General features: G+C 44.3%; 1 protein-coding gene across 1 annotated transcript; it reads right to left on the bottom strand.

The window, feature by feature from the left end:
• IGFN1 (immunoglobulin like and fibronectin type III domain containing 1) lies at positions 1 to 27,764 on the bottom strand. Its single transcript, XM_072845045.1, has 31 exons — positions 27,746 to 27,764; positions 27,112 to 27,234; positions 24,554 to 24,693; positions 24,206 to 24,305; positions 23,299 to 23,346; positions 22,659 to 22,704; positions 21,717 to 21,891; positions 21,009 to 21,122; positions 19,817 to 19,988; positions 18,900 to 19,172; positions 16,950 to 17,603; positions 16,137 to 16,862; positions 15,711 to 15,872; positions 15,408 to 15,500; positions 15,144 to 15,377; positions 14,865 to 15,089; positions 14,514 to 14,669; positions 13,995 to 14,375; positions 12,501 to 13,580; positions 11,430 to 12,149; positions 10,026 to 10,150; positions 9,076 to 9,217; positions 8,259 to 8,555; positions 7,337 to 7,636; positions 6,238 to 6,411; positions 5,175 to 5,303; positions 4,391 to 4,693; positions 2,984 to 3,072; positions 1,764 to 1,959; positions 843 to 1,142; positions 1 to 341 (listed from the first exon to the last, which is right to left on the bottom strand). The coding sequence occupies exons 1-31, from the start codon at positions 27,762 to 27,764 to the stop codon at positions 1 to 3; spliced, it is 8,037 nt and encodes a 2,678-aa protein (XP_072701146.1).

The raw sequence follows: 27,764 nt of genomic DNA, 5'->3' as shown, positions 1-27,764 counted from the left end.
TTAAAGATTGTTACCTTTAATAGTGAGGAAGGCTTTGCTGAATGCACGGCCCAACTCATTGGTGGCTTCTACCATATATTCTCCTTCATCATGTTTTGTGACACCTAGGACAACCAGGGAGCAGACACCAAAGCTGTTTGTGCAAAAATAGGTAGGATCATTGGAGAGGTCTCTACTGTCCTTGTACCATGTGATCTTTGGAGGTGGATGGCCTCCAACCGCACAGGTCATATGGCACTCACTCCCAGTAGTCACCACATGAGGCTTCAATGGGGCGAGGAATCTCGGGGGCTGGTTTTGATTAACTCCCCTGTATTTCTGTTGTTTGACTTGAAATTCAACTGTAAAACAAACCAGCAACATACAAACACACACTGAGATACTGCTTCACAGCAACAGAAGTCAGGGTTTAAAGGACTGGTTTTCAGTCATGACACTTGGTTGTGCAGAATGTCTGGCATTCTGCACTGCAAATTGCCAGAGATCCCATGCACCTATGGATTGTAATCTGCATTTCTTCTCAAATTAGCCAAAATTTAACTTTTAAGTCAGAAACTTTGATTTCTGCAAAACTTAAGCCTTAGATTTTGCTGGGAATTAATTTTGTGGCGAATTACATGATATAATCGCTGGAAATAAAGGATCTATCTGCACAATGTCCATGCAGAAAGGACAAGCCTTCCCTGCTAAACTAGAATTTCTTAGGGTATCTCTATGCATTCTTGTTCTGGGCAACTAAATGTTCACAGGAGGAGACACCCATTTCAGGATGGTGCGTTAGAAACAATAAAAGAAACAAAGCATGACAACACACAAATAACTATTTGTAAAAGCTGTTTTACCCTTTGGTTTTTTAATTCTCCAAGGCTGCACAGTTTCAGATGGACCACTGGCTCCCAAGTCATTTTTTGCCACAACCCTAAAGTAGTAGTCCCGGCCTGGGATCAGTTTGGTGAATGTGAACTTGTTGGTGTAGATCAGGTCACCCACCACATGCCACAAGCCCTTCTGTGATTCACGTTTCAGGACTGTGTAGTAGAGATTACTTTCCCATTTCTCAGACGCTGATGGCTCCCAGGTTACTGTAACTGTATTTGGCACATTCTCTTCCAATTGAATAGGTCCAGGTGATTGTGGGATATCTGTCAGGTGAAGGCAAATAATATCAAAGATGTAGGGAAAGTGGCACAGTACAGAACCCTAAAAACTTTGAGTTCATTCTGCGTCTGGGGGCTGAGTAAACATCCTGGTCATTAGAAAGGACAAAAATTTGACTCCTTCTCCACGAGCTCATTTGCTATTAATTGAACTTCTACTGCATTACATCTGCATTGCTGGGCCTCCTTCCCTTCTTATAGGGAGGAGATAAGGGCTGGTACAGCTAAACTTTTTGACCTCTTAGGGAGACAGCGTATAGAGTTGTTGTAACTATGACTCAATGTCCTACAGCCTGCTGCTGTCTAACCTTAGACTGTTAAAAAGAGCATGAACTGCTTTCCTGTGGTTTGCACTACCCATCTGTGTGACTTTGCCTTTTTAAGCAGAGTCACTCTGGAAGACAGGTGTAATTTTAATCAGAAGATTGCTCTGTCCTGCAGACATGGCCAAGTGATATCACAAAGTGGCCAGACTGAATCTCCTGGAAAATTGTACTCTAGTTCTCCCAGTGCCTGCACGGCTTAAGCGCATCACCATGCTGAACTCGGTTTGTTGCCTACTGCCTATTCACAGTAAATCTGCATGTGTATATGGTAGTGAGTTACCTGTAACTTGAACTTGGAAGCTGAACGTTTCTCTTTTCCCTAACCCGTTCTGGAGCTCAACGGTGTAGGTGCCGCTGTCAGTGAACTCGGCTGCTCCAATCAGCAGCTGAGTGGTACCATCTTTGGTGTTTATTGTAGCCCGCTTTGGAAGAGGAAGCCCATCCTTTAACCAGGTCACCACTGGATCTGGAGACGCCTGTAAAGAACAACACGAGTTATAGCCCACTTGTTTTGCCTCCAGATTCTGTCTTTACATCTTTAGTTTCATTATCTTGTCCCAAATGTGTATACACAGTACAGTAATATTTGACTATAATTAAAATGTCACAGTAAAAATGACACAGTAAAGTAATATTTAGAAATATGGATCCGAGATGGATCTAAGAGCCCTGGATAAAGGGCTGCTCTAAAGTTTCTTTGTAACTTTTCTCTTTCTCTGTGTCTTTTAAGAATGCTATTGTAGTAAGGTGTTCAGGTTAACTATGTCAAACAAGGTGTGCTAGATCAAGAACAACAGATGACATCAGTAGTTAATATTTTCTACTTTTGAAAAGATCTGCTGGTTTTGGAAAGAAAACACATCCTCAAAGTCTTTATTTCTATTGTGCCATCTTTGGTCTCTATTCTCCATGAGATTAGGAGAAAGGCCAGCAAATACGCATACTTTGCCTTCATCAACCTCTTCTTGATACCCCAGACTTTACCTGTGTTGTTCCAAGCTTACATCAAAGCACACAGGATTTCTATCAGTGCATGCCTATTTCTCAAGTCATGCAGCTTAAGTCCTGCTGCTTAATAAGACAAACACAGTCAAGAGGATGTTGCTAGCAATGCCACTCCAAGGCCTTCCAAGGGAGTCAGACGGAAATCGACTGATTTTTAAACTCTAAGTATGCTAGATTAGTACCAGGTGATGATAATATTAATATGCTTGGATGGACAGCATTGTGCCTTGTTTACAGAGGTTAATGAATGAGTTGCAGAAGTTAATTAATGATTTTATGAGGTTATTCTCATAAAACACTAATGCCAAGAGTGACAGCTGAATTCTTGTTCATGTTGTCCTCAAGCAGAAAGTATACACAGCACAGGCAGGTTAAAGGATTTGCCCAGTGTCTTGTAAACAAAATTCCATGCCAGGAAAACAGAAAAACATGTCTGCTATTGACTACAACATAAAAACAGATGGGGAATTCTTAGAAACATATTTGAATACTTACTTCAAAGGGAATATTCACTCGGATGGTATTTCCTGCTTTTATAACCAGGAACCTTTTCACTGTGTCATCTATTAGTAACCTGGGAGAAACTGGAAAAGACAGTGATTACAGTAAAAAGTTGTACATTATTACAGTCACTGGCTGACAAACTCATGCATGTGTTTGATACCCCCAATGCCTTCCCAACATCTAGTCTGCAGGCTGTTGATAAACTCATAGTGGTACTGTGGAAAAAAAGCTCCTCAATTCAGAATCAGAGTTTACACGTTTCAAATTTCATTTCTATTTATTTATCACTATGACTAAACAAGGGGAAGTGGTGTAAAAATACATTCACAACAGTGTTTGTATACATGTGATGTCTCAATCATGGAGAAGTTGGCTCTTTGACACACTTTACCCCATCACATGGATGATCTTTTGTGTAAAATGATACCTGGGGAAAGGAAATTGCAATGGACACTTATGAAATATACATGCAATACAGAGTACAGAACATCCTCAGGAAACAGGCCTGAGTTTATTAAAAATAATCTTTTTTAGTATTTAAAATATTTTTTCTTTCTTTTCTCTTTTCATCAATATAATATACTATTGTATTTGGCATTTTTCTAAAAATGCCAAATACAATAGTGCTAAATTGTATTTAGCGTTTCCAGTTTAAAACTGAAAAAACTGCTTCCCAGGTAGACTTATATTTATCAGTTTACTGACGGATTATAAAAGGAGTCTCCAGGCATAGGCCAAAAGTAGACATTTTCACTTAGGACACAAGTTAAGGAAGATTAATCCCTCGCAGAATTATCTCTTACTTCTGTATTTCTGCAACGTTCCCAAACAGCAGGAAAAAAACCCAGAGCTACAGATAGTAAATAAAGATGAAAAAGTGAAAATGGTGAAAACTTTCAAACTAGAAAATTAAAAAGGAAAATAAAGTTTACAAAAAACAAAATAACAATTGCGATTTAAGGTAATGAAATAAAATGTTTAATTCCACAAGACTGTATAAAAATAGACTGAAAACTCTATTTTTCCCTTACAAGAGCACAGGTAGGCATAAGGTATGTGCAGTTTCTTTCTGGTGATCGTGACTGTGGTACAGCTCCGCACAGGGGGCAAAATGTAAATCTGAGGAGAAAATACAGTTTTGGGGGTTCTTTTATCATAATGAGTCTTTAACATGAGCTGAATACCGTGCATTGCACATTTGTTATCCATTAAATCTTCAGAATTTCCTGATGAGGTGACCAAGTAAGACCATACTCTAGAGGAGCAACGTAGTATTTGTCCTTCTGCTACAGTGTGGGACTTGAAAGAGGGTCGTCACAGTGATCTACAGACCTTGCCTGCATTCTGTTACCTGTAGAATGACCTTGTTCATTCTGAAAGCAGCCCACTTTGACTTACCTACAGGGGGAGCAGCTTCAATGCAAGCTTCAAGCTCTGCGGCTTCTCCTGGGCCACTGTCATTGAGGGCTCTCACACGTAGGAAGTACATCTCCTTAGCTTGGAGGCCTTTAACTGTGTAAGTGGTCATCTCTATGGGAACAGTATTGCATTTGGTCCAGTTGAGCGTGTTAGAAGACCGCATCTCCACCTCATATCCTTTCACATCACTCCCATCTTTTGCTTCAGGTCTCTTCCATGTCAGGGTGACACTAGTGCTATCACTGCTGCTCACTTTAAGGTCCTGCACTTGACCTGGAGATTCTGAAAAGAGAAATGTTATTTACACTGTTTTTCTAGGATTTCTGTCCCCTCTTTTCAGTCACTTCCTGAGATTCCCCAACATTCTTGATGTGCACTGGATATCCACCCTGCTGTGTTGCATCCACCTTGTCCCTATTCTTCAAAGCTGGATCCAGGTGGCTGCTCCTGCCAGCCATGCAGTACAATCTGCAACACTCCTGAAACGGTCTGTAACCCATCCTGAATACTTCTCCACACTGCACATAACTCCCACACAGGGAGTCTACCACATCTTGACTTAGACATCACACAAGAAATCTTTCCATTCCTTCCTCATGCTGATAGCGTATTCTCAGCCATGAAACATTCCCCAGTTATTTGATCTTTGTCTTCCCAGACTTTTACAAAGCATTTAAAAACATTGCCTCTCCACTAACATCACCAGTCTACATCACCAGCTTTACGTATCCCAAGCCAGAAGGATGGGGGGCAGTGCACTTACTCGTGGAATCCCGTGCAAAGACAGGCTGTGACGGTTCACTGGCATCTCCTATGCCAGCAGCATTGACAGCTGCCACACGAAATTCATACTGCAGACCTTTCTTGAGATTGGTCATTTTCAGCTTCTTGTCTGCAGAAAGAAAAGGAGCATGTTGGCTCAGGTGAGCTGTTCCCTAAGCAGGAAAGGGTGAGACAACAATGTTGTACTTTACTCCATGTAGAACTGTGGACTGAATAATTCTGAGGAGCTGTCGCCAATTCGCTTGCCCTTCCCTATCCTAGTGCATGGGTACTTCTGGGACGTGTTCATTGTTTTCCCTTTCAAGTCAAACAGTATTTGAGAGCTATTAAGTTAGAGAAATGATAAATACTGCTTTTCCTCATGGGATAATCCTAAACTCTTCTATACCAGATAAGAAGTCCTAGCTTGCAACTGATAGATAATTGATAGCTATAGTCAAAACACAGTTTGGAGCTCATACACATCACTTGGGTTTCTTTATCTTCCTTGCATTTATAAATTCTTGTCTGCCAAGTTCCTAGCATGAGGACTAAGGAAGTAGTTCTGCATGCAAAGTGAAGACTTTAGTTCCAGAAATTGAAGACCTCAATTTATCTACAGAGGAGCTATGTCCCAGGATGCAGCAGTGAGCTTCCTCTGCACTCTTCTCCAGCCATATGCGTGCACACAATCTAGAAAAAAATCATAATTCTCCTCCCAGGCTTTCAGCTGTATATAAAACCAAAGCCTGGCTTTGCTATGGCACAGCTGTGTAACCTTACTTGTGAAAAAACCTTACCTGTGAAAAAAAACATACACTAGAGCTGTGAAAGATAAGAAGGTAAAACTTCAGACTGGGATGATATGGTTGTGATGGGGACAGTCAGCAGCTCAAGAATTCAAGAGGAAAAGCACTGATGTTAGAAGGTATAAGATCCTAAGCAGAAAGCAAGGAGTTAGAAGGCAGCAACTCCACAAAGATCAGCATGTTACCTCCTGAACCCAGCTGACCTTTTTGTCTTTTTCAAGTCTTCCAGTCTGTTCCAGGATTTAAGCTACCTACCTGCTATAGGCACATTGTTGACAGGCAGCCAGGTCGTGGTACCCTTCTTGCGTTTTTGAACCATGTATCCCACAATTCGGGAAGTGCCAGTTTTACGAGGTGCTTTCCAGGATATTGTGATGGTGTCTCTGCTGGCACTGACAATTTCAGGGGGATCTGGGGCACCAGGTGAAGCTAGAAAGAGATTAGTGTTTCATTATTAGCATGTGTATTTTTATTGCAAGATAAGAAAGTGTTCTGTGTCATTTCTTCTTCCAGTTTCCCCAAGGTATTCATATGGATGTGTTTTGAAAACCTTACTGAGACTTGACGCTGTGTATCCTATTCCCCACACAAACAGGATCCAGCATGGACTTCTGTTCCTGAATTTTGTTTTCATGAATGACCTGCTGTAATCACGACTGACAATTCCACTGTCAGCCTATGGAGTGAGGCATGTACATTCTTACGTGGTAGGAAAAGTCAGCATTATTCTTGCTTTTAATGACAGAAACTGGAAACAGAATGGATTTTCTTATCCCTCTGCACTCAAAATGCAGGGCTTCTTATAATCATGAGAAGGAGAATGTAGAAAGAAGAAAATTAGAAATAGAATAGAACACTGCTTTCTCTCTAGTACTACATTCATGCTCATGGCAAAACTGTTCTAGTACTTAAATTCATTGAAGGACAAAGAATAGAATTAGTTGTTTGGAAATCAGGGGAATGAAGTGGTCATACTGAAAAATGCTGCACATACGGAGACTCTCCTTTGCCTATGGAGTTAAGAAAAGGCCTCACATGTTACCTGTGTAGGCACCCCAGGAAAAAATTTCTCTGATCTTGATGCATATTGCATTTCCCCCATGAAACCTGCTTTCCAATTCAGAATGGAGCATAACTGAGAACATAACGCCATCTCACTCGGCATCACCAAAGCCTACAATAAACTTCTAGTCTCGATGTGCAGTCTCCACAGATTTGTGTGAAGACTTCACAGCCGTGATCAAGTTTAGATCTGTAGCAACATCCAAAACGCAGTGAGTTTTCTTTGACATCAGCTTTGATAATGAATCTCCCAGATAGTTGTCGAACACAATTATGAAAAGTTCTTCCTTACCTTTACTGACAGCCTTCACTTCATCTGATTCCAGTGCGTCACTAGTTCCCTCAGCATTCACAGCTCTTACCCTGAAGTAGTAGCTCGTGTCTTGTTCCACTTTGTTAGTAGTGAAGGTAGTACAGCTCCTGGGGGTTTCTCCCAAAGTCACCCAGTCGTTCTTCCCTACCTGCTGTCTCTCGACAATGTAGCTTTGCAGCGGTTTGCCCCCATCATCCTTTGGGGGCTTCCACTGAATGGTGATGTCATTTGCAGAGCTTTCTACAATTTTGATGGGTCCTGCAGGTGGCTGTGGCTTGTCTGAAAAGATGAACACAGAGAGACTATGAGTTGGCTCCAGATCCAGACCTGCTCCTGGATTTGGAGCAGACACTGTCTCTTGCTCACCAGCTGGGAGACTCAGTTTCTGATGGAATACATGCATAGTTGCAGAATGAGGGCTAGGCACTTGAATTGCCTCTTCAAAACTTCCACTCTTCTAACTTTTGATATGTGTGGGGGAAGCCAGGCCCTTGCTCCATGGGCTAATTGTTCTTATAAGCACTGCACCAATTCAGCTTGCTTATAAGGAAGAACACCATTTCTGGTCTTCCAAAAGAGCACAGACTTTTATGGTAGGGCTGAATTTGGCCTTGATAATCTATTTTAGATTTGCCTGTTGCGCATAGTCCCATCTCCCACAGTCACCCAACATTCAAAACTCAGCTGCTGAGGCTGTGCAAAACCAAACTAGATTTGTGTCACCTTGTACTAAAGGCAGCATGTCAGCAACCTTTGCTTGTACCCCAATTTAGTGGAAAATTACATAGTCGTGTTCATCTTGGAATACCCAGTAGCTCTAAATAACATTGTCACCAATGTTAATGGGTTCCCTGCCTAAGCTTTACAATGAAAGCCACAGTGGATGTTATAGGGCTCTTACCTATTACCACAAGCTTTAAGTTGATCTCCAAGGCCCCACTGTCATTCTTCAGCCTGACTTTGTAATCCCCACAGTCCTTTCTCTCACTGCTGGAGATGGACAGCATGGTAAAGGTCTCTGTTTTATCAACACGAATCCTTTTGTCATCTACTAGCTCCACTCTGTCCTTTAGCCATGTTGCTCTGACTGGCAGCCGGCCCTTAAAAGGGATCTTGATCTTTACATTCTGCCCTGCCTTGGCCACAGTAGGAACATTTGTTAAGTTTTTGAGGAGAACTTTGTCAACCTGTGGAGGATCTAAGCAGACAATACAAGGTCATTAAAAACTGCAATTCAAAGAGGATAAGGCTCACCTCGGAGGGAAGGGCTTCCCTCATGATGCTGACAATAATGCTTAGAAGCTCACAACACTTGGACCTTCACCTTTAGTTGCATGCTCAGTGTTTCACATACATACATGTACTTTGCTACAGGATAATTATCGTGAAGTATTTGTGGCATCATACTATCCTTTTCACTCGAGCAGATTTCTCATAGGCAATAGACACATAAACACAAGAATGAAGAATCTGGTCTGATAAAGTGCTATGTGCACCCCAAAATCTTTGAGATAATAATAGAAGCTATTCAGGAAAGCTCCCTAGTTAAATTTGTAAAAACAAAATGCACCAACCTGTACAAAAACTATCTCCCATTTACATGGTAATTCTTTATTATAAAGTTGTCTCAATAACCAACTATAGGTCTCTGAGAAAATGTATTATGTTTCAAGCACATCAAGGCTAGCATGCTGCATTGGTAGTTTGAACAGACTCACCTTCAACAAAAATTGAAGCTTCGGTTTTTATATCTCCACCTTCAAACCTGTATTTCCCAGCATGAATATCTTCCACTTTGTCAATAATTAGTTTGTGGACTAGACCTTCCTTTTCAAAAAAGACTCCATCCATGCTTTTTAACTACAAGGTAAAGCACAGAGACCCATTCTTAAAAAAAAAAAAAAAAGAAAAAAAAAAGGCAATCCAAACTTAAACTGGACAGACCAAATTTGAAATGTAATTGAAAAGACTTACGAATGACAGGCATGTTTAATTACAATAATATTCTGGGATTACTCATCTGGTAACGTTGCATGTAAGCATTGTCAACATACTCCCCACAGGGACTTGATTCAAAGTCCATTAAAATAAACTTTAGTAAAATCTCCAAGCTCTCTCTTTCTATTCTTAATGACAAAAACTTTGGCCCATGCTCGAGTATGACACCTCAGAACTCCTACAGTATCATCTGGATTCCACAACTGGAATTATTCTTCAGTGTTGTTTTGGAACACAGAATATGATGTCTATGCTTGACCTTAAGCACTAATTTGAAAGAGTACTCTTTGCGTTATGCCTGCCTGAAGGATCCTTTGAACGTTTTCCCTCGTTTTTTGCATATTTCTCTTATTCACCAAGGAAAACAAAAGGACTGCACTGCAAGAAAGAGACCCACACCATCTCCACCCATGAAAAAGAATAGAAAACACAAAGCCTCCTGTTGTCAGCAAGAATGGAAATGTCTTGCAGCAGGAAGGGGGAGAAATCTTGCTGGGTTTCTATCAGGCATTTTATTATCAACAGGATCCTGCAGAATCCTTCCAGGGTCATACTCAGACTACAGTAAGACTCCAGAGAGAAGGACGCCTTGACATGACACTTGATAAGAGGCAGAGCCAAAGAGCAGAGCATTGCTAACCGAAGAAAACAGTAGCTAGAGGACACATACCTTTAATCCATCTTTAAACCAGGTTCCTGTCACTTCATCTTTACTGACAGTGCAAGACAGCTCAGCTGGTTCCCCTTTCAGGACTCTGACATCAAGTAACTGTTTGTTGACATGACAGCGTGGTGCTGAACATTCAGAAAAGAAAATGTGGAAAAGATGATAACTCTGTTACACTGACAGAGAGAAATGTATAGATGAAAATGCATGTGCACATGAGGAGAAAAGAGAGCTTTTTAAAAAATAAATACTGTAGTCATGACAGGCTTTTGTACCACAACGCTGTGGGCTAGCTGGCTTAAACTCATTGCACTGAAGGGACACACCAGCTGGCCTGCATACAATATAGTCCTAACATCAACCTAATGGGCAATGGATTCATCACAAATCACATTATCCATCTACAGATTTGCTATTTTAGGTCTATGCTAATTGTCTTTTCTCCCTCTGCAGCCAGTGGGAAAAAATAAGCTACTCCAGCATACACTACTACATCATTCTTTTCCTCTGCATTGACCAGATACAGGGCTGCCCAACCAGTCCCCCCTAAAGAGCCCCAAGGCACACTATTCTCTATCCCCTGAATTCCTCTTTCCCTTCCCAACTTCTTCTCCATTAACATCCCCATCCCCTCCCTAATAAACACCCCCCCTCCTTCTCCATTAACGCCAATGTTGTTGATTTTACTTCCTTATTTATATTTACGTTTTGGTTGCCTTGATAATTTCTAACTTGTCACCAACTCCGTTAGATGAGTATTCCCCTTTGGTTATACATATGAAGTTTCTCATTTCTGTAATTTTCACATTATCATCTTGTTAGTGTAGCCACTAGTCTTAGTCAAATGGCTGCATACACATTACTCTCCTTTTAGTATATGCAACACCTTATTATTCCTGATGTTACAAGAGAAAAGAGATCTTTACATTAGGCCCAATGTGCATATTAATCCAATATAAGCAGGCACAGATTTGTTCCCAGAACTTGGAAAAACACAGATCTTCGCACTAGATGTTAGAACAAATAAAGTGAAACAATAAGTTTTAAATTGGAACAATATCAAAGAAACATACCATATTCCTTGAAACTATATGGGAACTAGTATGTTTGTGAACTGAAGACTGTTCCATGTGGATCTGAATCATTTATTTGAATGAACAGATGATATCTGTTTTAGATATTTTAAACAAAGATCATTTAGACTTTTAAGGCAGTTTGATCTGAGCAAATTGTGTAAGGTCAAACAGCAAATCAGTGGTAGAATTAGGAACAGATCTCAGTATAACCAAATTTCTACATATAGCTACCTTTGTCTAAATCATAAGATTCACTTTCTCTCCAGAATTAGGAACGTGAGTATCAAAATGCAAAGACTAGAAATACAGAAGTCATCAATTAAACACATACCTTTCAGATCATCTAGGCAATAACGTCTTATTTTTCCCATACTTTCTGTATTCTTCAAGAAATCATTTGCTTTAATGTCAAGGCTGGGTTCCTGTTTTCTCTGGTTTATTGAAGGAGGTCCACCATAAAGATCTGACATCTGACCATAATCCAATGAACCTTGACCAAACCCACCTGAATTCCTCCCATAAACAGATCTGTTATAGGATTTACTCCCTGACCCTCCAAAGGCAGAATTTTTGCCATAAAGGGAGCCTAACTGTCCTAAATCTCTGTCCTTGCCCCTGGCATCACCTTGACCTGAAAGTGAATCTCTGTCATGAGATAAACCTTTGTTCCCTGATCCTCTGAAATGACTGGCAGTGCCCTTTCCAGTTTCACCTCCCATAGAAGACTTGCCAGGATGTGAATCCAGACCATATTCACCACCTCGTCCAACAGCACCCTCCACACCTTCTTTACCACGGACTGAATGTAACTCACTTTCATCTCCCAACCCCCCAACACCACCCACACCAGCCCTGGCTCCAGCTGACCCATTCTCCTTGCCATAGGGAGAGCCAGCACTCCGTATTGCAGAGCCACTGACACCACCACCTTCTGAGGAAAACCCATCTCCTCTGGCTCCACCTATATATCCTTGAGCTCTGCTCGGCATAGCACCCCTGCCATGGCGAGATCCCATTACTTCTTCACCTCCAAAAGGAAAATGAGCAGCTCCTGCCACAGCCCCAGTTGGGAGACTATCCTTTCCATAGAAAGAACCAGTGCCCCCTGCACCAGCTACACGAGCACTAACCTCACCTGGGAGACCATCCTTTCTATATGGAGACCCAAAACCACCTACACCAGTACCAGCCCCAGTTCCCATTCCCACTGGAAGACCATCTTTTCCATAGTGAGATCCAGCTCCCCCTGTACCATTAACACCAGCACTACCAACACCAGCCCCAGCTGGGAGACCATCCTTTCCATACAGAGAGATGAATCCACCTGCACCAGCTACACCAGCACCAGCTGGGAGACCATCCATCCCATAGGGAGACCCAAGTCCCCCTGCACCAGCTACACCAGCACCAGCCCCAGCTGGGAGACCATCCTTTCCATAGGGAGACCCAACTCCCCCTGCACCAGCTACACCAGCACCACCAGCACCAGCCCCAGCTGGGAGACCATCCTTTCCATAGGGAGACCCAACTCCCCCTGCAACAGCTACACCAGCACCACCAGCACCAGCCCCAACTGGGAGACCATCCTTTCCATATGGAGACCCAACTCCCCCTGCACCAGCTACACCAGCACCACCAGCACCAGCCCCAACTGGGAGACCATCCTTTCCATAGGGAGACCCAACTCCCCCTGCACCAGCTACACCAGCACCACCAGCACCAGCCCCAGCTGGGAGACCATCCTTTCCATAGGGAGACCCAACTCCCCCTGCACCAGCTACACCAGCACCACCAGCACCAGCCCCAACTGGGAGACCATCCTTTCCATAGGGAGACCCAACTCCCCCTGCAACAGCTACACCAGCACCAGCCCCAACTGGGAGACCATCCTTTCCATAGGGAGAACCAACTCCCCCTACACCAGCTACACCAGCACCACCAGCACCAGCCCCAACTGGGAGACCATCCTTTCCATAGGGAGACCCAACTCCCCCTGCACCAGCTACACCAGCACCACCAGCACCAGCTCCAGCTGGGAGACCATCCTTTCCATAGGGAGACCCAACTCCCCCTGCACCAGCTACACCAGCACCACCAGCACCAGCCCCAACTGGGAGACCATCCTTTCCATATGGAGACCCAACTCCCCATGCACCAGCACCACCAGCACCAGCCCCAGCTGGGAGACCATCCTTTCCATAGGGAGACCCAACTCCCCCTGCACCAGCTACACCAGCACCACCAGCACCAGCCCCAACTGGGAGACCATCCTTTCCATAGGGAGACCCAACTCCCCCTGCACCAGCTACACCAGCACCACCAGCACCAGCCCCAGCTGGGAGACCATCCTTTCCATAGGGAGACCCAACTCCCCCTGCACCAGCTACACCAGCACCACCAGCACCAGCCCCAACTGGGAGACCATCCTTTCCATATGGAGACCCAACTCCCCCTGCACCAGCTACACCAGCACCAGCCCCAGCTGGGAGACCATCCTTTCCATAGGGAGACCCAACTCCCCCTGCACCAGCTACACCAGCACCACCAGCACCAGCCCCAACTGGGAGACCATCTTTTCCATATGGAGACCCAACTCCGCCTGCAACAGCTACACCAGCACCAGCCCCAACTGGGAGACCATCCTTTCCATAGGGAGACCCAACTCCCCCTGCACCAGCTACACCACCAAGACCAGCTCCAGGTGGGACACCATCCTTTCCATAGAGAGACCCAAGTCCCCCTGCATCAGCACCACCAGCACCAGCCCCAACTGGGAGACCATCCTTTCCATAGGGAGAACCAACTCCCCCTGCACCAGCTACACCACCAAGACCAGCTCCAGGTGGGACACCATCCTTTCCATAGGGAGACCCAACTCCCCCTGCATCAGCACCACCAGCACCAGCCCCAACTGGGAGACCATCCTTTCCATAGGGAGAACCAACTCTTCCTGCACCAGCTACGCCAGCACCACCAGCACGTACTCCAGCTGGGAGACCATCCTTTCCATAGGGAGACCCAACTCCCCCTACACCAGCACCACCAGCACCAGCCCCAACTGGGAGACCATCCTTTCCATATGGAGACCCAACTCCTCCTGCACCAGCTATGCCAGCACCACCAGCACCTACTCCAGGTGGGAGACCATCCTTTCCGTAGGGAGACCCAAATCCCCCTGTACCAGCTAAACCACCAAGACCAGCCCCAGCTGGGAGACCATCCTTTCCATAGGGAGACCCAACTCCCCCTGCAACAGCTACACCAGCACCACCAGCACCTACTCCAGCTGCGAGACCATACTTTCCATGTGGAGACCCAACTCCCCCTGCACCAGCACCACCCATGACTGCTCCAGCTGGAAGACCATCCTTTCCGTAAGGCGACCCAAGTCCCCCTGCACCAGCTACACCAAGACCAGCTCCAGCTGGGAGACCATCCTTTCCATAGGGAGACCCAACTCCCCCTACACCAGCTACACCAGCACCACCAGCACCAGCCCCAGCTGGGAGACCATCCTTTCCATAGGGAGACCCAACTCCCCCTGCACCAGCACCACCAAGACCAGCCCCTGCTGGGACACCATCCTTTCCATATGGAGACCCAACTCCCCTTCCACCAGCTACAGTAGCACCAGCCCCAGCTGGGAGACCATCCTTTCCATAGGGAGAACCAACTCCTCCTGCACCAGCTACACCACCAAGACCAGCTCCAGGTGGGACACCATCCTTTCCATAGGGAGACCCAACTCCCCCTGCATCAGCACCACCAGCACCAGCCCCAACTGGGAGACCATCCTTTCCATAGGGAGAACCAACTCTTCCTGCACCAGCTACGCCAGCACCACCAGCACGTACTCCAGCTGGGAGACCATCCTTTCCATAGGGAGACCCAACTCCCCCTGCACCAGCTACACCAGCACCACCAGCACCAGCCCCAACTGGGAGACCATCCTTTCCATAGGGAGATCCAAATACCCCTGCACCAGCTACACCTGCTCCAGCTGGGAGACCATCCTTTCCATATGGAGACCCAACCCCCCCTGCACCAGCACCACCAATGCCAGCCCCAGCTGGGAGACCATCCTTTCCATAGGGAGATCCAACTCCCCCTGCACCAGCTATACCAGCAAGACCAACCCCAGCTGGGAGACCATCCTTTCCATAAGGAGACCCAACTCCCCCTGTACCAGCTACACCAGCACCAGCCCCAGCTGGGAGACCATCCTTTCCATAGGGAGACCCAACTCCCCCTGCACCAGCTACACCAGCACCAGCCCCAGCTGGGAGACCATCCTTTCCATAGGGAGAACCAACTCCCCATACACCAGCACCAGCCCCAGCTGGGAGACCATCCTTTCCATAGGGAGAACCAACTCCCCCTGCACCAGCTACACCTGCTCCAGCTGGGAGACCATCCTTTCCATAGGGAGATCCAACACCTCCAAAGTCATCAAGTACATCCCCACTAACGCCTGCTCCAGCAGGGAGGCCATCCTTTCCATACAGATAACCAACTCCTCCTGTACCAGCTACACCAGCACCACCAATACCTACTCCAGCTGGGAGACCATCCTTTCCATAGGGAGAACCAACTCCCCCTCGAACAGCTACACCAGCAGCAGTCCCAGCTGGGAGGCCATCCTTTCCATATGGAAATCCAACTCCCCCTACACTAGCTATACCAGCACCACCAAGACCAGTCCCAGCTGGGAGACCATCCTTTCCATAGGGAGACCCAAATCCCCCTGCCCCAGCTACACCAGCACCAGCCCCAACTGGGAGACCATCCTTTCCATAGGGAGACCCAAATCCCCCTGCCCCAGCTACACCAGCACCAGCCCCAGCTGGGAGACCATCCTTTCCATAGGGAGACCCAACTCCCCCTGCACCAGCTACACCAACCAGACCAGCCCCAACTGGGTGACCATCCTTTCCATAGGGAGACCCAAGTCCCCCTACATCAGCACCACCAGCACCAGCCCCAACTGGGAGACCATCCTTTCCATAGAGAGACCCAACTCCCCCTGCACCAGCTACACCAACCAGACCAGCCCCAGCTGGGAGACCATCCTTTCCATAGGGAGACCCAACTCCCCCTGCCCCAGCTATACCAGCAAGACCAACCCCAGCTGGGAGACCATCCTTTCCATAAGGAGACCCAACTCCCCCTGTACCAGCTACACCAGCACTACCAGCACCAGCCCCAACTGGGAGACCATCCTTTCCATAGGGAGACCAAACTCCCCCTGCACCAGCTACACCAGCACCACCAAGAACAGCCCCACCTGGGAGACCATCCTTTCCATAGGAAGACCCAACTCCCCCTGCACCAGCACCACCAAGACCAGCCCCAGGTGGGACACCATCCTTTCCATAGGGAGACCCAAATCCCCCTGCACCAGCACCACCAATGCCTGCTCCAGCTGGAAGTCCATCCTTTCCATAGGGAGACCCAATTCCCCCTGCACCAGCTACACCAGCATCACCAACACCTGCTCCAACTGGCTGACCATCTGGACCATAGAAAACCACAACTTCCCCTATAGAACTGCCACCTGCACCAGGTATAACCCCATCTCTAGCTGGAAGACCACCTGGGCCATACAGCAAGCCAGACCTTCCTTCCTGACCTAAATGGCCGCTAGCATCAAGTGTCTGGCCATCCTTGCCATAGGGAGTCCCTGTTTGTCCCTCTCTTTTTATACTTGCTCCATTCATATCAACTATAGTCGGCAGACCATCCTTGCCATAGGGGGACCTCATTCCTCCTGCAGTCTCTGTACCTGCAGCATTCTTTCTAGCTCTAGTCCCTGCGCTAGTCCTACTGAACAGATCACCCTTACCACCCTTACCATCTCCCACTCCGGTTGAATCAGGATCGAGACCATCTAACACAGAACTTCCATCAGCAGCACCTAATCTCCCAACACCTCCAAAGCCAGCTCTGTAACTAGTATCGCCTAATTTACCGTCCTTGTCATGCTGAGAGCCCACACCTTCTCCATCATCCAAGTCAATGTTAACAGCATCCAGCATACCATCATCTCTGCCATCCACAGAATACCATTCACCTGCTTCTCCTAATTCATCACCAGTATCTGCTCTGCCTGTCATAGAATCCTTGCCGCGGAAAGGCCTTAATCCACTTTTGCCTCCTAAGCCTTTTAATCCAAAGCTACTACCATCATTTGTCATTGAGTCCCCATCTAGGTCTGCTCCAGAAAACTGCCCAAACCCCATCCTTCCATTTCTGTGGGCTCCGCGTAGCCCGTCTTTTCCCAAAAATCTATGGCTTCCATCAACATCAACGGAGTGGCCTTGACTGCCGCCTTGACCATTTCTGTACCAGCCATCTTCTTCCACGCCAGTGTCCATAAGATGATCTTCATCACTAACATATTCTCTGCGAAGTTTCTTAGCCCTCTCTTTATCTGGCAATGTTTCTTTCAGCCACTCAGATTTCTCTCTTTCACCTCTTTCACCCTGTCTGCTCTTTCCTTTGGAATCTGTATTGAAGATGCATTGTTTGTTTGGAGGAGACATAATTTACAGAAAAAGACAGAAAAAAAAGAACAGACAATCAATAGGTCATGTACTGCATCAACCAAAGAAAATATGTTAGTATTTGTTATAATTTAATTCTAGGACACAGAAACATAATATATTTAAATAAATTTAAATTCAGTTCAAATCCTGAATTTCTTCAGTGTCACATTCAGACAAAATTTTACATTTCTTAGTTAAAAAGACAATTATTTTTAGTGGAAACATGCTTATTAAAAAAATAAACAAAACAAAAAAAGGAAGGCAAATTTCCAGCATGATAGGTCTAATATAGAGGGCTTAGGTTGTATTTGGGACTCATTAGTTCCTTCTGCCTTCTCCTTCCAGCCCTAGAGGAGTTACAGAATATCCCATGCACAGAGCGGCCATCAGTTCCCACCCTTGAATTGGGATCTCACTGCTACTGAGGCAGCTTGCACATTTGGCATCCTGGCATTCTGAAGACGGCCAACCTGAAGACTAAAGATTCCAGTTCGGTGAACAGCTTTGTATTAATCCAAAATTCAGGCTTTTCTGAGATAAACAGTGGGGCTAGCAGGTCACACACTGTTTTGATTTCCAGGCTAGATATAATTTCTGTAGAGCATTAACAGCTCAATGAACTCAGTGGGCAGTTTCTTTGCATGTCATACTCAACCTGCACTGCTTCTGAAAGGTCGTCAAAAAGCCTTTATGAGAGAGACCACCTTTTGCTGCAGCAGGATCTCAAAAGAAACCAAAGCAACTACCTTTCAGAAGCAAAAAAATATGAGCCAGCTAACAATTAATCTGCTTGCACTGAAAGGAGCGCTTCCCATCTTCCCAGCTTCCTCTGAGCTTCTTCTAACCTGTTTAACCTCTAATTTGGAAAGAAAAATACTACCTAGCAAGATGCCCTTGAAAGCTCCTTGATCCCCTGTATGCTGTACTGTGTTCAGTGACAGCTTCATCAAAAACACATGTTGAGATATGGAGTATTTTTCGATAACTGATGGAGAACATGCTCCTTCACAGTAGCTGTAGAGTAAAAAAGCCAATAGTATTTGTCAGGACTAATAAAAAGGGAAAAAATTGTCCCATCTAAAGAGGAAAGAGGGTCTAACCAGACGTTCATTCCTCCAAATATAATTTAGGAACTAGAGGCTCCGCAATTCATTTCTCAGCATAGAATCATTCCAATGAGCAATCAGGCAGTGAGAAGAATATTTTTGTTAACACACCTCAAGCCAACACCGTGGGAATAATACAGCGTCACTTACACTCTACAATAAGCCAGGCATTCGAGGAGCAGAGTCCAGTGTCGAGTGTGTACATGCCACTGTCAGAGGGCACAACGTTTTTTATAATCAGCTGGTGGGTCAGACCATCAGGTGTTACGGAGATCTGGTGCTTCTCACTTGCCTCGAGGAGGTGCGTTTTGTGTAGCCACACAGCATCGTAGCAGGGCGTGCGTAGGATAGACTCAAAGACAGCATCTTCTTCCTCGGGACAATGCACATCACTGAGCGGCTGCTCAAATCTCACAGGGATGGCTGCAATGGAAAAATCAAAAGCTACAGAAAGGAAACAGAGAGCTATTTCTGTCTTCCAAGAAAAACTTGTTGCAGCTGAAGGAAGAAAGAAAGACAGGAACTTGCCATGCCTGTGAGCATTGGTTTAAGCAGAAAAAGGAGAAACTGAGATGTGCTCCTGTGCCCAATTCTACAGGACAGAAAAGCAGAAAAGTAGATTTTTGTCTTTATTATCTTCTGAGACATTTATACCACACATCACTGTGATGTGCTGATAATTTGTAGTCGTTAATGTATTTCAGCAGTATGATACTTGTATCGAGTTGGTAGTTACTATTCTGAGCTTACAAAAGGAAACTATAGCATGGGGTAAGTTAAGGAATTTGCTCCCTGTCATCCAGAACTCAGAGCCAAACTGGTACCCTAACCTAGTCCTTTGGACTACAAATGCTACACCCATATCACATAATCACCCTCCTGCTCTTTTTTACCTGTGTCATACAAGGAGCCCTTATTTGGCAACACAAAAACAGTATTCTGTAGTTATCAGGCTTTAATAAAGAATATACTGCTGAGGTTTGCACATGCTCCTAGATAAAATTTTCCAGCAAAAAATAATTTCTTGTTACAGCTGCATATCACATACATCTAACTCAATTCCTTACCTTCAGCATCCAGTTCAGTTGAGAAAACAGGTACGTCCTCCACTCTGACTTGATACAAGCCTGCATCTTCTGGCTGCACATCGTTGACAATGAAAGTATACCTTTTTCCAATTCGCCTCAGGCAGTGCTTTCTGTATTCATCCCCCGTTCCATATCTGAGCCTCTCACCATCCTAAGGAAGAGCAAGAATATACTCTTAAAGGCAATGCATGACTAGTGCAAGGCATTTCAAGCAAATCAGGCCAAATTTGTGCTACAATCACTTTATTGACATAAATGAGTAACAACAGAGAAGTCTACGCTCTACTACTACTTCCAGTGGACATGGCTCATTGCTTATGTAACACACAGGCAATACTACATGCAGTAAGTCCTGCACAGAACAGAGCATCAGACTCTCAAACTAGCCAAAACAATAGTACTTTGCTAGCTCACATAAGCTTTTGAAGCTTAACTAATACACAGTCACTGTAACTTTGAAGACAAAGTACTTTCTTTGCTTAGATTTTAGCATCTTCATAGATGGATAAGCAGGTGAGTTCACCACTTTTCTATCTGTAATACACTTGGGTTACTTTCTTCACATGGTGGCTGCACAGACTTCATATCATGCATTTGATTCAGAAGTTCATAGCGTTAGTCTGACCTCCTCTTTAATGAATTCTGATTTCCCCTGTATTAAAGCCACTAACCACAGCTTGACTGAAATGTATCTTCCAGAAAAACATCCACAGCACTGATCACCTGGGGATCACAGCAGAATGACTACAGAACTAGATGGGACGTTTTACTTCCTTGAGATCTTCTTTCACAGAAGTGAATTACAGTGGAATAACACACTTGAGAAAGTGAATAAAATCAGTCTGTTTTTCTTTATGACACTGCAGAATTTCTGCAGCCTGAAAGACACTGTTAGAATTTCCTCTTACCGGAAGAGCTTTTGAAGTCAAGAGGATGTCAGTAACTAACTGTTTCCCCTGTACTTAGATCTACAAATCACAAGTGATGTTCACCACCAAAGACTACCTGGACCCCCACACCAACACTTCTCCCTAACCAATCAAGGATTCTGCAACGGACAGACAACTTTAAGAAGCTTATTTGCTCTCAGCCACTGCCCAGCAGATCAAGCATTTTATGTAGAAGACTTCAGTGGCTGCGATGAGCTAGCCAACTCATTTTGCCCCCTCACCTTAAGCAGATAAATTTTGCTGTTACTGTTCTTCAGGTCCATCTCCAGTCTGAACGTAGCTTTTCCATCTTTGTTGACTTTGATGTGTTGAAAGTTTTTGACACTGTGTATTAACTGCAAAGAAAGATACAAGAACCTAGTAAATGATAAGGCTGCCATGACAGAAGTTCTTAAGCTGTTGAACTAATGTGAAATCTACTTTTTATCTGCATAGAAAAGAGCTACCTCTAACTTTATGTGTATAGAAGAAGCACTTGTAAGTTTCCACAGTTTCCTCCTGTAGGCAAATTATATGCTACCTCCGTCATTCACACACTATGCAACCATTATCCGTCCAGGTTTCTACATGCCCCTGTATATGAAGGCCAGGGTTGACTCTCAGGAATATAACTTTCCAATTAGTGGTCCAAATTATCATCAGAGGCAACTGAATACAGAATTTAGCCATGTGGTTTAATAAAGGATTACCCTAAGGTCAGTATCTCCTAAAATTTATGAAGTGAACTTCAAAAAAGTCAATAGCATTTTCATCTGCATAAGTATAGAATTAGGACTTCTTTAAAACATTGTCATAAATCATTCTCTGTCATACAATAAAATTTTCATCTACAAAGCAATTTAGGAAGGTTTAGCCTGTTTTCAGAAGCTACCGAAGGACTCTGCAGTTTGTTAAAAATCAGTGCTTTCAGTGGTTTCAGTTTATTTTACCTCTGCTTGTTCACTCTCTGTGTCCCTCCTTATCTCCTGCAGCTTTCTCAGCATCCCACGGAAGTCAACAATTCCATATTTCATACAGATTTTCTCATAATCTCTCCTATCTGCATGCAGCAACAGTTGCCAGACTGCTTCTTTGTCCAAGGGTTTTGGTTTTGGTGCTGGGGCCCTTAGAACCAGGGGAAAAGAAAAATCTAGACATTCTGACAGACAACAAGATGTCTTGTTTTTCTATACTTAACCCTCTTTCATCATTTCTGTAGTTCACTTGACCCTGTAGATGTAGACAAGAAAGAATGGGACTCTTCCAGAACAGGTTTTCTGCATCTATACTACAAATTAAATGCTACCAGGGAACAGTCTTGACCTGGGCCATATAGGGCAAGACTGTAATGCAGTTGTCCACACTGTTAAATTATCAGCAGCATCACAGTTTGGCCCAGGCCAACTTGCACTCTCCCAGGTAATTTCTCAGCACAGTTCAGGATTTTGCACAGGCCAGAGATCACTCCCATTAGGCAATCTTTGGAGGTTCCCACCTGGGAAGTGAAGGGATTTCATCAATGTGCACATGGCAGTCTGTGCAGTTGGCCTGGGAGCCAGGGCTCAGTCCCTCATTAGTCAGAAAGATCACTACATGAAGACTTCTCACTTAGCCAATAAGTTACTTGTGAGCTAAAAACAGGAAGCAGAGAAACAGACCTTTTAAGTCAAAATCTTGTGGTGCAAAGGACCATACACCTCAAAACGAGGTTGGTAGCCTGTGTTTATCTCAGCCTCACAGACAGCGGCAAACTGTTCTGTTATGTCTCTCCATACTGAGTCTCACAACAACTTCGGAAACAAGAAGTGTCGCCTTGAAGATCTATGAAGCTGTCCCCTATCATCAAGAAACATCTAGGAAGTGTAACATTGGCCTTCATTATGGAGCCTTACCGCTTCCTCAGCAGCTTCCTGAATTCCTGAAGCTTCTTCCTTAACTCTGTTGGGGGGGGTGGGGTGGGGGGGTGGAGAGAAACAAACATTCAGATACCCAACACTGTAAAATATATCCCGAAAAAGATAATGCAAAATAGCCACTGACAACAGGCCATTCTACTACACTGTTTACATCTGGTGATGTTTTCACACTTTACAAAAAAACTGTCATGAAACTTAGAGCCAGTTTTCTCTGCCATACTCATGTTCTTTTAGAGACATTAAAGTTCATTGCTTCCTAGGGGGCTTTCCTCTCTTTCTAGAGAGGACACTCTAGAAACCCACTATTTTCCAGCCTTGTTAACATGTTTGATCCAGCTGTATTTGACATCACAAAATCCTTTTCTAGCACTAATGATTCCAGAATCATTAATTAGAACAGCTCAAGGCCATGGCTAAGATCATCACTTTACCCAAAAGTAAATAGCAAGAAGAAAGAGATGACAGAACATCAGCATTTCATTAACCCTTCTCTTTATTCTTTACAAGTTTGGGGCAGTAATAATGCAGTAATACAGAGGAGTCCCCCCCACCCCCCAAAATATATCTATATACCCCCCACCGCCCAAAATATATCTATATCTAAACTTTAACTTACCATCAGCAGGATGAACAGGAACATATTTTGCTTTCCTTTTAAAGCGAACTGATAGTTTGTAAGAGAAAACAGAGGAAAAACAAGCCATAAGATGAACAAGATAACACTCGGACTACCACCAGTAAACCAAGGAACTATAAAACCTCTATATCTGTTACCAACGCAAGAGGAAATCCTAGTTTGGATTTCCTTGTCAATCTGACATTGACTCCTAGTAATCTCCATCTATAAATGCAATATTTCTGTTGCAATTGGCTCTGTGCTTACTGGATACTCTACACAGTGGAGGAGACCGTTTATGAAGCTTACAGTTTAAGCAATGGTAGGAAATATTAATATCTTGGTTTAGAGATGGGGAGCTAAGGTGCAAGAGTTATCTGCCCAAATGCAGATAGTTGCCTTCTAAACTTACTTTACAGGCACACAGGTGAAATGGATGCTTCCACCATAGTCCACCTCCTGCTCAAGCAGATTCCAAGAAGAGGTCAGTTATATTTTACTCACAAAGTGCCCATTTCTCTCCACTGACTATAAAGGGAACGAGGGGACTAGGTCAGGTGGACACCATAGACATGTGAAGTGAAGTGAGATGGATCCCTCCCAAAAGACTGATTCATCCAACATCATAAAGAAAGGATTGAGCCAATTCAACACTAAATCCAGAGCTTCTGATTATGGTCCAGTGCAGTGACCACAATACCACTTTCTTCTCCATTGCCTTAAAGCTCATACTGTCATAGAACCACCAAAGTGGGTCACAGAAGACCTCCAGTCCCCAGTGAGTGGAAAAATAGACCTTCATAGCAAGGATACTTAGATAATACTCTGGGCACCTACCCCCAGAGGACAGCAAAGCCAGCTACTTGGGACCACAGGACCTTTGGAGCACACAACCTGTCAATCCTACCTTGTATGATCCTGAGGCCAGCAGAGCATGCAGCTTCCCCATATTCATTCACAGCAAAGCAACGATACAAATCACTGTCATCTGCAGTGAGTTTGTTTATCTTAAAAAGAAGAACATAGTAAGAGTTCACAGCAATGTGCTGTGGTTCAGTTCACACAACTTCAGCTTCTAATAAAACAGCTACTCAATGACTTCTCAGATCTTTCTTCTGTTCCCAGAATGACTCTAAAAAGCTTTATTTGCTTATGTTTGTGTTATCTCAGATATGTGACATCTAGACCCTTCATGTTTTTCCTTGCCATTGCTCTCTCTGTTCTATGAGTCCTGTCTGAAATATTTGATCTTTACCTGCAGAATGAATTCATTTGTAACGTTATTGAAGAATGTTTCGTATTTGGCAGGATCATCCATTCCTCCTTGTATACGCGTCCATTTCACGTCAGGGGTTGGGATACCTTTGACCACAGCTCTGAAAATGGCATTTTTACCTTTGAAAAGAGGCAAGAAATTAGTTATTTAAGACAGGCTTGAACATGAGGACTTTCATGCCAGGCCCCTTACGTTATCCGCAGAGTGAGCCACCTCTGTTGTTTTAGGCAGAAACATTCTTCGAAAATAATTATATCTTTTTGTTTTCTCTGTAAAAGATGCCTAAATGACCAGTTTAAGTTGCATTAAATGCCCAGATTCCTGCAAGACACTTGCCATGATCTCCACTCTAACTCACTGGCTTTCAAAGAGATTAATTAAAAACTAACTTTAAAATTCACCACTGACATATGTGGTCTCTGCCTGTGTTTTTATTGCACAGCCCAGCCATGCCGATAGAGAAATTACGTACCCAAGAGAGCAATTTTTTGGTATCTTGGTCTGATTTTGAACTCCCTCAATATTTGGGCAGGGCCAAAGAGCAAGCAGGGAGTTATTAGCTCAAGTCCAGGCTGGGCTACTTTTCCCCATGTCACTAATGTCAGGGTTTGCCTGTATTCAATCATAAAAGGCCTTTAAAATGTGGTGTTAGCCTGCCAGACGTGACTGCTAACAGCCTCTGATCATCTCTGAAATCAATGGCGCTATAGCAAGTTCAGCCTAGACTTGCTTCTGGCAACATGAAATGCTCAAATCCATTCTCATCACACACATATTCCCCTACAAGTTCCTATTGCTTCTCCACTCTTTCAGACTGTTCCCTTTGTTGCGACCATGCTCGGCAGGATGTTAAATAACATCAGACTCACTGTGCTGGAGTCTCCTGTCTCTAGTCATCAGTAAAGTTCATCTGTGAATAGTTGCAGCTCCTGGTTTCTTTTTCATTTTGATAGATTTGGATTCATTAGGATACCCTCTCTGCACACTTAAGAAAACATGTTCTTAACAGACAACGCTGTACCACAGCTGGGAGGACCCATGCAGGGCAGGGTGTTTCCCCTAAGAACCTGAATATACTGTGGCTGCCCACAGAAATCTCCAACAGCTTTACCACTGCCTAGTACAAACCTTTTCTTTTTCTTCCAAAAGGCTTCAAAGACATAGGAAACGCTATGAAACAACACTTCATAGAAATGACTCGTGTAGGTAAGTGGGAGTGTCACAGGGGAATAGAAATGGAGATGAGTTATCCGTGGATCCAGCTCAGGGCGGAAATGATTACTGTCTTTCTTTTGCAACAGTTTTGGTCTTCAGGTGACCAACACTGTTAAAAATTTTCCCCAGAAAGTCTTGCAATATTTCCCACACCCTTCTGCAGTCACTACCAAAAAACTTACCTGATGCAGCAAGCTCCTGCCAACAGATTCTTATCAAAAGGCATCTTCCAACTTTCTCTGAGATTGCAGTACTATCTATTATTAAAGTCTGTTTCCAATTGATTATTCCTTTGTCAAATTTTAGCCATTCTGGCTGCAATTTCCCATGCTCGCCATCTGTCACAGGACACAACTCCACTGCTAGGAGTATCAGCATGTATCATGCACTGAATGCAATGGGGTGATGATGACGTAAAGACACTCATCGTGCATCTGCATAGACACTGAATTCAGTTTACACAGTGACCAACCTGAACGCCCTAACATTTTTTATATGAACTACGAGGAACCTACCATAAATGAAATAACTTGGAAAATTTAGACAGGGTGACTGACCACCGCCTTGGTTCATGCCTGAAAGTTGCAGGCGGAAGGAAGGTGGAGGAGGAGGAGGGATGCACCACTAGAGGCCACTGTGCTGCTTCATAAAATCTCAATGGCTCGTGAAAATCACTAGATGGGTGTGACAACACTGAAATCCAGCGTGCTAGAAACGGGAAGGGGAAGAGGAGCTACACGATCTCCTCAGGCTATCCCACTCCGAAAAAAAAAAAAATATATATATGACTTTCTGCAAGTGCAGAGGGATTACTGGAAGGCTTCCCATTCATTTTAGGTCCCGGCTCATTAGCTGCCTTCTCTGTAGTCTATGCAAGATCCATATTGCTTCTTGGAGGAGAAGTACAGCCTAAATAGCAGCTGCAGTCAGTATATCTTACTTTAAAAAGCAGTTAATTTTAGTGCTGAACACTCATAATACAAGTTAGTTCAACAGGAAAAAAAAACTTTTTCAACTTGCTTAATCTTTTGCTGCAAAACACTTATGCTGAGAGCTTCCTGTAGAATTCACAGGATTTGTTGTATACATTAGGAGCCAGATTTTGATCTTGCATACACTAGTGAAAACTCAGGAGACCTCTATCAGTACTGATGGAATTTTCATCAGTACAACAAAGACTTTGGCCACACAACACTTTTTTCTGGTCTAGTCAAATCTCTTTAGAAACTAGCTTGATTTAATTACAATTATTGTTTCGTGTAGGTGAGACATGGAGTCAAGCCTCCAGGTCTGTGGCTTTGACTGTTTTTCAAGAATCTCACCTTCCTGCAATGTCTGGCTGACAGGTTTCTGCTCAAAGTCAGGTGTACTGCATCCTTGTGGAATATCATCCACAAACTGGGTGATAACAACTCCTGGGACAGAAGATTTCTTGAAGGATTTTACTAGGAAGGCAAAGAAAAATACATTCAATTAAGATAACATGTTTGTCCTTTAGAAACAATCTCTCAATCTGCATTGCCTCTCTGTAGAACAGTAACTGTTCCTGCTCAGCTCCTCTTGGACTATAAAGGACCCATCCATTCTAGTACTACAGGCTGTAAGTGTGTCCAAAGGCTGGAGCATTAAGGTCTGTGATTTTGTGCTGACTTACTGCAAAGCTAGGGCCCAAGTGGGAAAATCTGCAATCAAGATCGCAATCCAGGGCCACATCGGCTTATAGGTCTAGCAATGATTTAGAAAATGCTTTACATCAGTTACTGTTCCGAATAAAACTTCAAAATCTGGCATGAGAAAGATGCTATTGCAAAGGTCAGCAGAACCTGATGGGCCAGTTACTGGTGTCTCTCCTTGTGGTGGTGAGAGACAGATACTTAACTGCCAGCAAGAAAAGCAAGTTGGGCTTATTCTCAGGGGTACCCCAGATAGTTTTCATAGCTGTGTCTGTTCTCTCACCTGCCTGATGGCTTGTCAT

Source organism: Ciconia boyciana, chromosome 23 (assembly GCF_034638445.1).
Source record: "Ciconia boyciana chromosome 23, ASM3463844v1, whole genome shotgun sequence".
Classification (NCBI taxonomy): Eukaryota; Metazoa; Chordata; class Aves; order Ciconiiformes; family Ciconiidae; genus Ciconia; species Ciconia boyciana.
The sequence above is the reverse complement of the archived record's forward strand: the minus strand, read 5'-3'. Positions and strand labels throughout refer to the sequence as shown.

Bases quoted from the DNA above. Each gene is read 5' to 3' on its own strand.
- IGFN1 (XM_072845045.1), bottom strand. The intron at 15,378-15,407 runs GTTCTCCCTATG...ATGGTCTCCCAG, and splicing joins TGCTGGTGTATGGGGAGTTG to CTGGGGCTGGTGCTGGTGTA. The intron at 7,637-8,258 runs GTAAGAGCCCTA...TCATCTTTTCAG, and splicing joins CTTAAAGCTTGTGGTAATAG to ACAAGCCACAGCCACCTGCA.